At 41.8% G+C, this 16,146-nt stretch overlaps 1 protein-coding gene across 1 annotated transcript in view; it reads right to left on the minus strand.

The window, feature by feature from the left end:
* LOC102779413 (dual specificity calcium/calmodulin-dependent 3',5'-cyclic nucleotide phosphodiesterase 1A-like) overlaps positions 1–10,759 on the minus strand; it is a 47,194-nt gene extending 36,435 nt beyond the window's left edge. The window contains exon 1 of the mRNA XM_006806000.2: positions 9,640–10,759. Coding sequence (XP_006806063.2) covers positions 9,640–10,373 — 734 coding nt within the window. The 5' untranslated portion in view covers positions 10,374–10,759. The remainder of the gene's footprint in view (positions 1–9,639) is intronic.
* Positions 10,760–16,146: the final 5,387 nt, after the last annotated feature.

Consider the following 16,146-nt stretch of genomic DNA (forward strand, 5'->3'; position numbering starts at 1 on the left):
CAAAGCTGTATAAGGCACGCTGATCAGTGCCAGGTCGCTGCATTGTTTTCTTAGTCAGAGAAAACTCTCCAGCACACAGCAGCAGCAATAGTGACAGGTGAGGACAGAGAGTTTCTGGAGAATGACTCACCCCCCTATCATGACTTTTACAGGGTGACGCCTTCAGCGAAAGAATTTGCATTTTGCATCTTTACCTCTTTTTTTTTTCTTTCTTTGTCCTTGTACCAATTGTTTTGTGATTTCACCTACACATTTTCTTCTCTGCATCATTAACACTGAGCTTGTGGAATGTGTTTTATTTTGTGCACTGTTCTGTTTGCAATGTATCACTGCAGGGTGTGTGTGTGTGTGTGTGTGTGTGTGTGTGTGTGTGTGTGTGTGTGTGTGTGTGTGTGTGTGTGTGTGTGTGTGTGTGTGTGTGTGTGTGTGTGTGTGTGTTTGATGGTTAACTCCATCTAACCCGCCCACGTCTAGACCAAGTGTCCTGGAGAAAAAAGCTGAACCTCCATTAAATTGAAGCAGTGCACACACTACACAGTATCAGCCTTTTGTTGTTTAGTTTCTTAACCACCTCATCAGGGTGGCTTCAGATTGGTCCTAAATTTAATTTTTGAAGCATGACAACAAGCCAGACATGCAAAAACCATTATACAGATTAGTTTCTGCTTAATCTGACCTGGACAGTCTGGTACTTCTTTTAATACATCCTCAGATGGCAGAACGTTTTTTTCATAGCTGAGCTTTCTCAGCTGATTTCTGCTCTTTAATGTGTCAAAAAAAAAGTTATTTTTGCTTTTGTTTTTACACTTTACACTTCCTCTGTAATTCCACTCAGCTTCTCACCAAAGCCTACTGATAATAAAAATTATGCATCTCAATGTGTAAAAAAAACAAAAGTAAATGAAAAGCTGTTCTATTCTCTTTTTGTCCTTTTCTAGTTTACTGCATCGAAATGTTCTGCTGTTACCACGGAAACTGGGGGAAATTTTCAAAAATAAACGAATAAATAAATATCTCCACACTTTTTTGTTTTCTTGTCAAACATCTTTAAGCTCTGTGATTAATTTATGGATGAACTTTATGTCTGCCAGGAAGAAATAATATTGTAATGAACACAAAGACACAATCGCTCACACAAAGGAAACAGCTGGTTTTGTGACCACTTGAATGGGTCTCAATCTTGTATTCATTCATGCTTGCTCTATTTAATTTGGACAAAGTTTATGATAATTTGTACATTTCAGAAACTTGCTTTAACAGGTGTCACAGGTTATAATAGAGAAGTCAATGTCACAAGGTCCTTCTAAATACAGAGTCCCCAAACTTAGGGAGGGTTGTGCCTGGAAAGGTCAACAGAGGCAGGCAGAATGTCTATAAATGGAACAGCAGCTCTGCTCTGCTCTGATGATAGCGATACAAATGTACCTGGCAGTAATATGATGAAGTAACCTTAATACTTTTTTTTAATCAAACAAAAATTTGCAGTCTATGAAAAAGAACTGCACATATGAAGAGACTCAAAGTCTGGGTGAGCCTTGGCTCAGTCAGAACGACTATATTCAAAAGCAGATTGTCTTTTCGTTTGTTTATATTCGGTTGCATGGCTCTTGTCTGAGAACCTCACCACCCTACCTATAGCATATGGATTGCAGGTAAGCTTGGCTTTGTGGTCTATCTGAACTAACTCAAACTTCATTTAATTCTATTCTATTTATATATATATGCAACATGCTTTATATTGTAAGGTAAAGAGAAAACCCCAACAATCACATGACCCCCTATGAGCAAGCACTTAGTGACAGTGGGAAGGAAAAATTCCATTTTAGCAGGAAGAAAACCTCCGGGAGAATCAGACTTAGTGAGGGGCATCCATCTAGCATGACTGTGTAGGGCTGAGGGGAGGGAGACAGGAGGCTCAGAGATACTGTTATTCAGGGAGGAATGTGACGTGAATGTCCATAGAGTTTTTCCACAACCTCTCAGCCCATACTTATTGAGATATTTCAATTTGTGGTGCACCACTCAACAGACTGAAACATATAATAATGATTATGCTAATTTCAATGGGGAAGCTCTATATCCACTCGTCTGCCTGCGTCCCTCGGGGTTTGGCGCTGCTAGTCTATTCTTCACATTACTTCCACTTTCCTGTGGTGTCAAACTTAATTTTGTTGTCATCACTTTGGCCCAAACATTTTCTTGCTTGTCTTCTGTGAGCTCTGTCCTGTGTGCTTTAAATCTTACTACTTTTCTGCCTTTCAGATTCTCATTCGTGCAACCAGCCTCCTCCAAATCTCCACCTCATCCTCGCCAGAATAGAGATCCTCCAAGTCTTCACCTGCCTCACCTCGCTGCCATCCTTCCTACCATCATTGGACTCTGTTCTACTACGAAGACTGATCAGAGTCTAATTGCCAAACAATTATTAATCAAGCTCCATATTTCAATAAATCATTGAGAACTGTTCATTCAAATGGTCTCTCCTTAGTCACTGCTACTTTGCAACCCAGAGTGTTACTTTATTTACAACTATGCCTCACAAGTTGTTAGGTCAGAGGTGCCAACAATTCTCGAGTGTGATTAGCATTCAGGTGCAGCAGGGGATCTATTTACTAGGTGCACAGGCACTGAGGGGGGACACACAGGCATGCAGAGCTTCTGCTTACGCACAAGCAACATTACTGTCAAACTACAGATGCCTGTTGCCATTACTCACTACCCAAAATAAAACCAGCTTTGTTGTTTTATCTAAGACCTTTTCTCACTGAACAGAAGAATCCTCCGGAAAACTAAACAAACCTCGGAGTGTGTTCACTCCCCGTGACGGAGTTCCCCTAACCTCGGAGTTCAGTCTTGTCAGGTTAGTAGACACGCTGAATTCTGCATCTTTATTTTTACACCTCTAGCGTTTCTCATTCTCTCACTGTTGACAGAGAACACATTCACTTGCCAATGTTTATTAGAGGATTTGGCAAAAACGAAACACTTGTCTTGGCGTCAGTATATTCAACCAACACACCAACTTCTGCTGATAAATTTCTGTTTCTTTTTTTTCTGTTATATTTTCCTCTGTTGCCAGCCGGTTACCAACACAAGATGCTATATAGCAAGCAGGGTCTGTTAAACAGAGCAAGAGTAGCCAAGGGGCATAAATTAAATGTGTGTGTTTAATGGTAATGATGCCGTGCACATTTCATTTAACTGCTGATGAGAGATACTGTCAGTAAACCAAATAGTGGTGGTGACCTGGTCTTCCATAAGATAGTGAATTAGAAGAAGTATTACAGACATACACAATACACTGGGCATCTTGTTATTAAATGTTTTTGTGAACAGAAGCTGATAAAATAAAGGAGAGTTTAACTTTAGCTGTCAAAAAAATACTATGGCAAACGTACTCTTAACACCATTAAATCTATTAATTTTATTTCTGGACATAATTTTCCCATTTGAAACAAACACTAACGACAGATGAAAAGTCAGCTGTTTCAAAATATGCCAGTGTGGCTACACTAATGCTACGATAGCATTACAGAATGCTAAGTTAGCGTTCTGTAACTATCACCATATGTGAGAAGCTGGAAAAACAGACCAGTCAAATGCATCAGTCTGTATTTGCCCATTAGCTATAATGGGCTGTTAAATTTTGAATGAAGCAGCTACCATGGTTATTATGTAATGTCCTCTTTGCTGGGTTTGAATGATGACATATTACAATGTACTTCCTTGATATATATATATTTTTTTTTGTTGTTAAATGTTTTTTGTTTAATCTAATTTGCAAACAGAATGGAAAAGTCAGAAAGAAACAGACCTAAGTGTAAAATGTTCTTGTTTTTTACCTTGTGTTCCCTACAATTTCAAAATTGTTAGATTACTATTTATTAAACTGAAGATGTCAAACAGTGTCTGTTAATGTGAGGTTTTGTGATTTAATAATGATTCAAATGTCATCTGTGCAATATTTCACCACTGTAAATGTGTAAAATGTGTATATATTCTTTATATAATCTCTTGATAATAAACTCTATTGTTACTGTTCTATATATTTATTCTGTTGAATAGATGTAGCAAATTCCTTGGCACAAGGTTATCTTATCTTATCTTTTAAATGCTCACTTGTAGCATGTTCATAAATGATTCAACTTTTGATCAAAGCACCACTGCTCAGTCACAATCCACACTGTTACTGCCAGAGGCTAAAGACAGAAGAGTCAGCAGCATTGCTCAGGGGGGCAGGACGCTGCTGATGGAACAGACAGTCCATCTCCCTGGTCGATGTGCTATTTATTTGCTGAAATTATTTAATAAACTACATTTTCCAGACATACATAGGTATTTGCACGCAGTGAAGTTAAGACAACCAATGCAGGAAATATTGGAAGTCTGGTTGTTCTTGATTGCATCACTGCTTGGATGTTTGTGAGGATACTTGGATCATAAGTAAGCTAGCTTTTCCTAACAAATCCCTATTTTAATTTCCAAACCTCTTTGACAAATATCAGAAAGCCTCTGAAAAAAAACAAACTGGCATTTTCAGTTTTAGTCATTCTTAGAAAGAATGACCATGGCTGTGCTTCAGGAAGTATAGCTGGTCATCTACTAATCAGTTCAATCCCTGGCTGCTCCAGACTGCTAGTCAAAGTGAACTTGGGCAAGATACTGAACCCTGAGTTGCATCCGCTGTGTTCACTGTCGTTGAATATGTGTGAATGTTAGATAGAAAGCACTTAGACATAGAAAAAAGTGATTTTGTGTGTGACTGGGTGAGAGAGACATGCTGTAGAAAGTGCTTTGAGTGCTCAGGTACTATATAAGAAAATTTCCATTTACCGTTTAGACTAAAGGAAGATCTGAAACTGAAACGATTTAGAATTTTAACTAGCTTAAGGTGGAAAAAGTGACCTGGTTGAAAAAAATCTGACTGCCTGTCATGGGCATGTCATGCTACCAAGACAAAGGGACAAACCACTTCAATCAGACATACAGACTTGTCACAACAGGGAGATGTAAAGGTATGCTTTAATACAACGGGTACATCAATGCTTTTCCTACTGTGACAAGTCAGCATCTCTGCTGGGAAACAGATTTGTTGACTAAAACATCAGTGTATGCTTTAGAGTACCACACTGACCTTATACATGGCCAGTTTAAACAAAAAAAACAGGTTATTATCAGCACAGCAGAATCAGAGCTATCATTTCCTCATTCCTCCTTATTTCTTATTTTTTCCCTCCTTGGGGACCTACGTTATTGGAATGAAACCTGACAGATCACAACACACCTGTTTTTTTTTTCACTTGTAGCCATGCCATGCCATTCTGGAGATACAGCAGCTTTTAAAACATATGCATTAGTACTCTTTTTAGTCTATACTATTACTTTAAATGTGTAAAAGGTTCTTAGATTTAAGTGGACCAAACCAGACGAAGAGCTATAACTAAACTGAACACAGCACTGTCCAGATATTTTGTATGTGACAAATGTTTCAGGTGAAACTGCAGTCAAAGACTGAACGTGTGAGCTGCCAGACACTGAAAGAATCAAGAAGAACACTCGTCTTAGACACATTTATGTGCTGCTTTCTTCCTTTAAAGACGGCAGGCAAACAAACACAAAAGACTGGGAAGGTTATGTTAAAAAAAAAAAAAACACCCAAACTAATTCTTGATGGAGCATGTCACAACTAAACTGCGAAGAATTTGACGACTTCTTTTGTAATCTGCAGTCAATAAATCATTAAGTCTCTGAAGCTTGAGGAGTTTCTGTGTGGGAGTTACAAAGTTGGAAAGTAATGCTGAATGGATGTGAATACTTGTGATTTTTTGGCCATCTATCCAACTAAAAAAAAAACATTTTTGGATGAATTAAGCAGAAAATTATGTCCTTCTGTGTTTTTGGAAAAGGTGAGAGCAGCATACTTCAGGCTGAAGAGGAGCAGGATTATCCAGAGCAAGCATCACAGCCTGATCTGACGGTACGATTATGCATCAGTGGTAACAGTCATGGATATTTGGATGTCTGTGAAGGCACCGTGAATGCTGATCAAGACACGTTCAAGGTAAAAAGAAAGTAAACACATATCAAGAAAACAATAAAAAATAATCTGGTCTTCAGCAGATCTTAAAATTAGTCAAATAAAACCCCAGATGAGCTACAAAACATGACAGTAGTTTGCTGGTCTGGCGCATCGGGGCAGAACACAGCATATCAACACAAACAGCTCGTACCACTGGTCAAGCAAGGTGGTGGTGGTGGTGCAGCTACAGGACCTGAGCACCTTACAGTTACTGAGTCACTCCTCTGTTTACCAAAGTATTCTAGAGTCAAATGTGAGGTAATCGGTGCAACAGCTAAAACTTGTCCTACACTGGATCATGCTGCGTGACAATCATCCCATGCACAGCAGCAAATGTACAATAAAATGACTGAAAACGAAAAGAATCAAGGTGTTGCAAAGACTCGGTCAAAGTCCAGAGCTCGGCCTGATTGAAATGCTGCAGCTGAAGCGATAAGCTTTGATTATACTTTCCGCATCCGTGAGCCTACAAGGGTCCGTTCAGGTCAGAGTGATGGAAATTCCATCATCAGATAATCAGTTTGAAGGTCTGTGCCGATGTCTGAATGTCTGCCACTGTTTTTGAGACCATGTGTACCCATCCACATAGACTTTACAATACAGTGCGACAACTGCACATGGGCCTGTGGAGGCAGACTTCAAAAAAAGTATAACAGCAATGGCTACTCAGCCACCGTCTGCAGAAGGGTTATAATCAAAACTGTGTCAGCAAACTTCAGTGAACTGAAAGAGTATGGTAAAGCCTTCGCTGAGAGCTTCTCATTTGGCTCTCAGTGAAGGCGGTCGCACTTTTCTCCTCTCCTCCTTACCCTTATCTTCCCTGCTTAGCCTCTGTGTCCTTGTCTGTCTCATGTGCATTACTTTTCCCTGGAACAGTCTCTCACTATCGTTCTCTAAAACCTAAAAGAGAATTATGGATTTGATCAACTGGTCTCTGAATGCTATTGACACCCTCTTCTCAACTCGGGAGAGCCCGAGTGCCCTGGAGGGACTTTCCCTGCCGGATACACGATGGACGGGTGGCAGAACTGGAGAGTCATGTGCCTGGCGGGACTGTCGATCGAGGACGCTGAAGATATCTACCTATTCGGAACCATGATAACAGGGTTCTTGCTGATCGGAGCTGGCATGGCCCTGACTTATTGGAGAATTGAGAGAGCGGAACCGGCTGTTCAAACCCCCCCAAGGCTGCCCGCTGGAATCGAAGCGACGGGACGAGTCGCGACCTCTCACAACGAACGCAGCATGGTTAACACCTTGGAGACGCTTACAGCTGCTGTGAAGGCTCAAAACAACACCATTGAGCGTATGGTGGGATACATCAGAGAGGGCCCTGCTCAAAATGACAACCTTGAGCAAAAGTTGGATCACATCACAGAACGGATCACTGCAGTTGTGAGGTCTCAGAATCAAAAGAATGACAACACCACGGATCAGAAGTTTGATACCATCATGGGGAGGCTCGCGGCTCTCCAACGGGAGATCGAGAGACCAGCATCAGAGTGTTAAAGATCAGCTTTGAAAATTCTCGTGAGCTGCTCGTATGGAAAGAAAATCAACAAAATCAACAAATTCGGGATCAAAATGCAGACACCACCACGGCGCCAGCTGCAGGCCCAAGGCTGAAGCCGGACAAAACACTCCCTGATAACGACTGTGTGATGACTATTCTCCCCATCCCATGCAAGGCCACCTGGATTGGCTGAAGGACTGTTTACTTAGCCTGATAGGGCGAAGGACACTGTCTCAGATGAACTATGGACACGCACACACACACACTTACACTGATAAGCACTCACTCATCTCCCCTTCCCTTTCCAACGCCTTCGATGCTTGTTACCTCCTGGGAACACGAGGCGGGTCTGGGCCCGCGCTGGCGAGTCGGCGCAGTGGCAGGATGTCTGCTGTGTTGCCTGGGATTACTCCTTATCCCCTACCCAACCCTGTTGCTGGTCACGTGCTCTATAATGTTGTACTGTGGACATTTATGTGCTTTTCTGTGCAGAGGAGTTTTTTTGTTTCCTGTTCTCATGCTGTCCTCCTGTAGCCCAGCATGAGTAGAGGTCTCTTTTTTTCCTCTTGTACTTTTTCCCATTGTAGTGTCCATTTCAGTGGTTTTTCTGTATCAACCGTTCTCTGACTTGTATCCCCATGTGATGTCTGTGTTGTGTGTGTAAGGTCGGGGGGCGGGTTCATTCCACTGCAGGGCAACCTACCACTGCATGTGGCGAATAAAATTTGAACTGAACTGAAAGAAGAGTAATTTTAAAAGCTACTGAATTTTGGCTTTTGTTAAAACAGCAGCGACACTGTGTGACATGTTTTGTGCCGCGTTTCATTTGAGCTTGAATTTACCTAATTTTAACATCTAGTAAGAAGTAGAAAATTTATCTTATGTCGTAATACATAAAAACAGACTGACAGATAACTGCCAACTCTTATGTTCATACCAAGGGGTGCAATTTACAGTCACCAGTTAGCCTAACGTGCTTGTCTATATACTCTAGGAGGAAAAGCCACACAGCGAGAACATACAAACTCATCGCAGCTCAACAGGAGGCTCAAACCAGCAACTTCCTGTTGTGAGTTGCAGTTCTTGCCATAGCAAAGATGTGGTTAAACACATAGCTTTTTTTATATATATATTACAATAATAAAAATGTTTATTGTGTGTTATATGGACGATTTACACATCTAAAACAAAAGTGTACATATTTCAATTTGGCAACTTTAAACAGCAGTCACTTAAAATCCTTACTTGGACTACTAGGATTCATTGCATCATGCCTACAGGGCATTCACTGGTTTGAAGTGCTCAGTTTAGGAGCATTTCAAAGTGTGTTGTGAGATTTGTCAAAGAAAGGATCTGTGAGTGATGATGAGCGCAGTGTGATGAATGAGGCTGTAATTCACAGACTGAAGCATCAACAGGACATTCAAACATTTTGTGTTCGCATGCCCTGCCTTCATCTCTGTCTCTATTTTCATCCATCTCCCTGCTGATGTGTCTTTCTTTGCTGAGAGTTTGCTGCATCGCAACGCTCAGTTGTTACCATGGCAACAATGGAGAATAAAAAAAAAAAACCACGCTGGGCTCTTTTTTGTTGTTGTTGTTACTGCTTTTGATTTGTTTTTTTGTGTGTGTGTGTGATCGCCTCAAATTCAAACAGATGTGGCGAGGCTGTTCCGCTGCAGCGTAGGAGTCAGCCGCTAAGAAAGAATCTGACAGACAGACAGACAGACGAGAAGCTGTGACTTCATCAAACACACACACACACACACACACACACACACACACACTCTCTCTCCCGTGTTAAGTGATGTTGCACGCCCACCGTTCCCCGCTCATTTTCTGTCATTCGTCTTCCCCTCCATCGTCGGTCCGTGCCAGCATCACCAAGGCAACCGGTCGACCGCACTGATGCCGTCCCCGAGGCTGTCAGTCTTACAGCAGCTCACGGATCCTCACAGCGTGATCACCAATTATCGATAGTGCTATTGCATCAACACACTGACATTACATCATCAGCCAGCTGACTGCGTGATCTGTATTTACTCACATTCCTCTGAGCCGGATCAGGACCTGGTTGTTGTGATTCTGCTCCAGAGCGTCCCCAAAGTCCTGCACCTCTTCAGACTGCTGTTGCTCCTTCTGCTCTTCCTCAGTCCGTGACATCTCCTCACGCTGCACCTCCTCCTGCTCCTCCTCCTCCTCCTGCTCTCGAGGTTGCTGCTGTTGCTGCAGCTCCTCAGTCTGCTTTACCTCCTCCTCCTTTTGTTGTAACACCTCACTTTGCTGCACCTCCTTTTCTTGTTGCATCTCCTCAGTCTCTTCCTCCTCCTCCTTTTCAAGGTGCTGTAGCTCACTTTCCTGCACCTCTTTGATCTCTACCTCCTCCTCCTCCTTCTCCTGCTCTTCTTCCTGTACCTGCTCCTCTTGATGCCCCTGTTCCCCTTCTGGCTTTAGCATTTGCTCAGACAGCCCGTCCTCCTGCTGCTTCAGAACCTCCTCCACCTTCTCTTGTATTTCCCACTCATGCGCTGCAACCTCCTCTTGTTCTAGCTCTTCCTCCTGCCCATACACATCTTCAGTATCTCCATCCTGTTGCTGCACTTTCTCTTCCTCCAGGTCTTCCTCCAGCGGATGGACCTCCTCCTGCTCCTTCTCTCCCTCTCCCTCCTGGTCCTTCACTTCTTCTTCCATCTCATGTTCTCCCTCCTGTTGCTGCAACTCCTGCTCCTCAGCCTCCAGCAACTTCTCAGGCAGCTGCGCCTCCTCCGCGTCCTCGTTCATCTCGGTTTGTGGCAGAGCTCACCGAGCAGAGTTCAGTCTCTGTGAAGTGTCCGGACGTCTCTCAGTCCGACAGAGTCGTGAAAACATCAACACTGATCGCAGCCTTCAGTTCAGCGAAACTTCATCCAACTTTCGGAGATGTCACCTGACGAGCCCAGCCAGTCCAAATCGCTGATTTCGGACTGATTGGTAAGGGAAGTGGAGGGGTTAAAGGTCACGAGAATTCGGGAGGAGACAAAACAGGGAGCACAAAAACAACAAAACACGTCTCACAGAGATCTCGGAGCGCAGTGCCAGCTCTGTGCGCCGACACTGCAGTGACAAAATGATCCCACTGAATGTCCCAGAGCATCGCCGTAGCAACACAAGGAGGAAGCCGACCAGCAATAAAGATGGGATAGAGTGAGAGAGAGAGAGAGAGAGAGAGAGAGAGAGAGAGAGAGAGAGAGAGGAGTGATGGAGGAGTACAAAAGAGAAGCAGAGAACATTGCAGTGCGTTTCCGTGGTAACCCAACAACGGTTGCCAAGAGTGATGGAATTCTGCAGCCGACAGACTGCCCTCCTCCTCCTTCCCCTCCACCTCACCCCCTCCCAAATGCAAATGCACATAACTTTACGTTTTATTCAGACACAAACAGCAAAGAGGCACATTAATCTGTCCTCCCCTCACTCACCTGCAGTGCCTGCCAGAAAGACTGTACAGTGAGATGTGTGTGTGTGTGTGTGTGTGTGTGTGTGTTGGGTTTTTTTTGAAACAGTGATGATGTAATGGTCCTGAAAATGAGAGTCACAAATCCTCTCCAGTCAAGTGGTACGATCTCACAGTCGGTGTAAAGTGCTAATGGCTCCCTCTAGAGGCTGAGATGAATATCACAGCCATAATTTCCTCATGGAGGTAAGATTTTAAAGCTTTAAAAACAGCAATATTTCCTCTGTCTTTTGCCACACAAATGTAAGGACATGTTTCTGAGTGGCCCTTAAGTTTAAGGGTCCAGTATATATAATATCTCTAACAGAGGTTCCCAAACAGTTTCCTGGAGGAGGAGGCCAAAATCCAGTGGCCAGATGTGACATGGGAGTTTGCAATAACTGTATAGTATTATACAGCATTATACAATTAGATCAAATATTATGAATTCACGTTTAATTTGTTATCCACATCAATTTTCCTAAAAAAGTGTTCCAGTGGTAATTTGGTGGGAATTATGTGATCACGATAGATCAAAGTTTCTGGTCATGGTCAAATAGTCGGCAAAATACCCTCATATAATGTGACATACCTAACCATATAATCAAGCAGAGGTCTAGCCACAATGGTAAATGGACTGCTTTTCTACTCTACTATACAACGTGCCACATTCACCCAATCACACCCATTCTCACAAGCACTGACTCTAAACTGAGTGCTTTTCTGACGACATTCACACACATTCACTGATGTATCTTGCACAAGGAGGAGCCAGGGGATCGAACCCCCAACCTTCTGATCAGTAGGAGACCTGCTCTACCTCCTGAGCTGCAGCAACCCCATGGCTGCACAATGTATGTTAAATCAAGTTGGAAATTTCACCAACCCTTATGGCTGCTTCTTGGTCTTCACGTGCCAAGCGAGTTAAAGAGCTACTTAGAAAGCAAACATTGATCACCTCAATTGAGCACTAGTCTCCACCACAGGCACCAAAACTGCTTGGTGGATTGTGTAATAGTGTGCAGCAGGGGTGGCAAAAATACAGAAATTCTGTACTTAAGTAGAAGTACAGATACCTATGTTAAAAATAAAGAAAGTAAAAGTAGCTCCTTGAAGGACGTTTCTACCAGCTATTTTTGTGTAAAGCTAACCGAAACTTGTGTTATATTAATGCAATAATAAAATAATATTAGTAGATAGGAATACAAATTTTAATTTAAACTACTGAGCTTGAACTTGTTAAATAGAACATGAGCAAAGAAAAAGACGAAAAATAAAAGTAACTATTTTCTGTTGCCTACGCTGCAGAGAGTGACTTTGTGTCTAAACAGCAAAATGACGTTGGGGGTGGGGGAACCCTAAAATCAGTTGTAACGGCTCATTATGGTGAAAAGAATCACAGCTCACGATCATTTCTATTCAGCACTCCAGTAGATTTTCTTAATGCACAGACTGAGATCAGCTGACCTGCTGCTGCTGCTGGTCTGAGGTTTACTGCTCTTTGTAGATTTACACAACTGAATTCAAGGAGATGTAAGTTATAAGTTTTACTTTAAATCCATCACAGTACAGCAAACTAACCTGTTTATCCTGCACTAACCTGCAGAGTATTACTACCTTCATATAACACAGTCAGTCTACCTCAGTTTGATTTACAGCATGTTTCACTTAATGTGACACATACAGACCCAATATCTGATTTAAAAACATGAGGACTTACATGTAAGCTTTAAATTTCCACTTTATCAAGTCTTTCTCCTTCCTCTCCTGTCCTGTCTTTCTTATCTTTCTCCATCGCTGACTGAAATTAGCTCACTTTCTTTTCTCTCCCTGTGAAATGCATCAGCTGGACTTTTACCTAGCAACACACTGTATGACAACTGCACACAAATTTGTTTGTGTTTTTGCTGATGTTTGTTGAATTTAGAAACGCTGAATTTAAAATTACCTGCTACAAAATGCTATTCCCTTAACGTTTGCTCCTCTTCTGTACTGCGACCTTCAGTCGTTCAGGTGTGTCAGAAAAACAAACAAAAACAAAACAACAGCTAGCCCACTCTGACTATGGCGGATGGTGGGTGCATTATCCAAAGATAACTGCTAACTTAGTGCAAAGTTATATGTTCATAACAAAAATCGATGCAACAAAAGTAGAGCATAGACTTCTTGAACCGGTTATAATTCTACAGAAAGCCTTATTATTTGTCAAATAAATCATTATCATAAGGCTGCCAACACCATGGCTAGCACATATACTATAGTGCCAAAAGTATTGGGTACTCATCTGCTTTCACACACATATGAACTTGAGTGAGTTCCCATTCTTAATCCATAGGATTTAGTACGATGTCACCCCACCCTTTGCAGCCTTTCCACCCTTTCCATATGGTTTAGGAGGGTTTAGGAGTGTGTTTATGGGAATTTTTTACTATCCTTCCAGATGTTGGACGAGAAGCCTCCACTCTAATTTATCCCAGAGATTTTCTTTCAGGTTGACGTCAGGACTCTGTGCAGGTTAATCTTCCACACCACGTCTTCTACACTAAATTCACTCTATGTCTTTATGAGAATATATAGAATTTAAAAAATCATAAAGATATTTATTACATCTATTAAATTGAGTCTTTTAACATGGGAGTTTGTTGGGAATGGGTGTTAGGGTTAGGGTGACAGAATTTGTCACTGAAGACACTATGTTTGTAAAGCAGGATTTCTTCTCCCCCAAATGTCTGCAACAGGTTCATTTTTCATCCCTGCGTGCATCTTAGGCAGCAGCAACATTCTTACCAGGTGCTGTGGGTTTTCAAAATGCAGAGGTTGGTGGGTCCATAGACAGGGCTTTCAACACTGCACCCGCTCCACATTTGATTCTGCAGCCGATTCACAGCTGAGTGACCTGATGAGGGGGAGAAAGGAAAAGTTTGCTTTAAAAGCCATTGGTGATATTGAAAAGACTGAGTTTGACAGATTTTTTTATACTTTAAAAATGTGTTAAACAGAGAGTTTCTAAGTGGAATCCTGTTGTTTTAGAGTCTGTCCATGCTTGTGAGGTGAAGGGTAGGATTATAATAACTGTGTCCATGTTCTCCAAATGAGCTGCTCTTGTGGTTGTAAACAAGCCCTCAGGGTAACAGTTTTCCCTCTGATTGGCCAGCTGGCTAATTGACTGTTAATGGTTTCTTCACTATAAGCACCAACGCTAAACAGACAATTAAAGATGAGCATGTGGGCGACTGGAGGAGTGTGTGTGTGTGTGTTTCAGTAATATATTCAGCTTTTTGTTTGTCAAAAGGCTTTTTAGGCAACAAGTAGCTCATGAACGGAGCTGAGCAACATGTTAATTAACTGTCAGACAGACACTTTGACAAATATACAGTTTTTAAACCATCTGACTTTTATTAAGTGGTCACTTAAACCTTAAAGGTCACTTTCAGATTTTAAAAATAGATTCTGTTTATCTAAACTTTATGTTTTTTATAAAAAAAATATTTTAAGAAAGATAAAGCTGGAGCAAAGATGTGGAGTCACTAAAGGTTACACAAGATCTTTTTACAATCACATCAATATGTATTTGGACAATAAAGTCATTTTTATAGCTTTGCCTCTGTACATCACCACAAGGGATTTCAAATCGAACAATCAAGATGTGACTGAAGCGCAGACTTCAGCTTTTCTGTCAGCAGCTTTTATAACAGTATTTTTTATAACTGTTAGAATTACAGACATTTTTATACAGAGTCCATTTTCAGAAGTTCAAAACCATTTAGACAACTAACTGATCTGCAGTTTAATTGCCAGATGAAGCATTTTTTCCAGTTATTCCATGTCAAACTAAGACGATAAAAGCTGTTGATTCAAAATATTGAACTCTTATGTGGTATGCATTCACTGTAACTCTCATTGTGAGGTTCAAAGAGATGTCCATGCAAGTGGAAAAGACTGTTTAATAAATGCAAATACACCACTGATTACACTCGAGAACAAGAAACCCAGATTAGACCATATATATGTATATAATAGGTGGATGGAATGGTTCCTATATAGTGCTTTCTACTCGAGCACACAAGAACATGTCATTCACACATGGGGCGATTGTGGCTCAAGAGTTGGGAGTTCGCCTTGTAATTGGAAGGTTGCCGGTTTGAGCCCCGGCTTGGACAATTTCGGTCGTTGTGTCCTTGGGCAAGACACTTCACCCGTTGCCTACTGGTGGTGGTCAGAGGGCCTGGTGGCGCCAGTGTCCGGCAGCCTCGCCTCTGTCAGTGCGCCCCAGGGTGGCTGTGGCTACAATGTAGCTTGTCATCACCAGTGTGTGAATGTGTGTGTGAATGGGTGGATGACTGGATGTGTAAAGCGCTTTGGGGTCCTTAGGGACTAGTAAAGCGCTATATAAATACAGGCCATTTACCATTTATACAAGAGCTTTCTATCTGGCATTCCCACTCACTCATGAACACATCGGGATCAACTCAGTGTTCAGTACCTTGCCCAAGGATACTTTGGCATGCAGAATGAAGCAGTCAGGGATCAAACCACAAGCCTTTAACCTCTGCTCTACCTCCTGAGCCACAGCCATAGGAATTGTGGAAAAGAAAAGAAAATAATCTGAAATATAACACATCATCTGTAAAACACGAGGCAGGCAATGTTATAATATGGACATGTATGCGGCTGCCAGTAGAATTTGATAACTTGCTGTTTGCTGATGATGTGATAGCTGTACTCTCTGCTGAGATTCAGCCAAATGCTGTAAACTGATCAGATGGCACTTCACAGTAAAAATAGATGATGAGCCAAAGAAAACTCCAACATCACCCAAGACTCAACCCAGGTGAACAGCTTTTCTTGAACACAAAACTAGATGCAGGGACCCACAAACAAGCAGCACCTGAAGATGGCTGCAGTAAAGGCCTAGCAGAGTATCTCAGAGGAAACACAGTATTTGGTTAGTTTGTCCAGATAATGTTGAGCATCTAAAAAGGGGATTATGGGGATACATATAAAAATGGCAACAATTAACAAAATAAAATGTTAACACAATACTTTTGTTAATACCCTCGGATCAAAGCTGAAAGTCTGCCCTTC

Source organism: Neolamprologus brichardi, chromosome 16 (assembly GCF_056152115.1).
Source record: "Neolamprologus brichardi isolate AB-2024 chromosome 16, ASM5615211v1, whole genome shotgun sequence".
Taxonomy (NCBI): Eukaryota; Metazoa; Chordata; class Actinopteri; order Cichliformes; family Cichlidae; genus Neolamprologus; species Neolamprologus brichardi.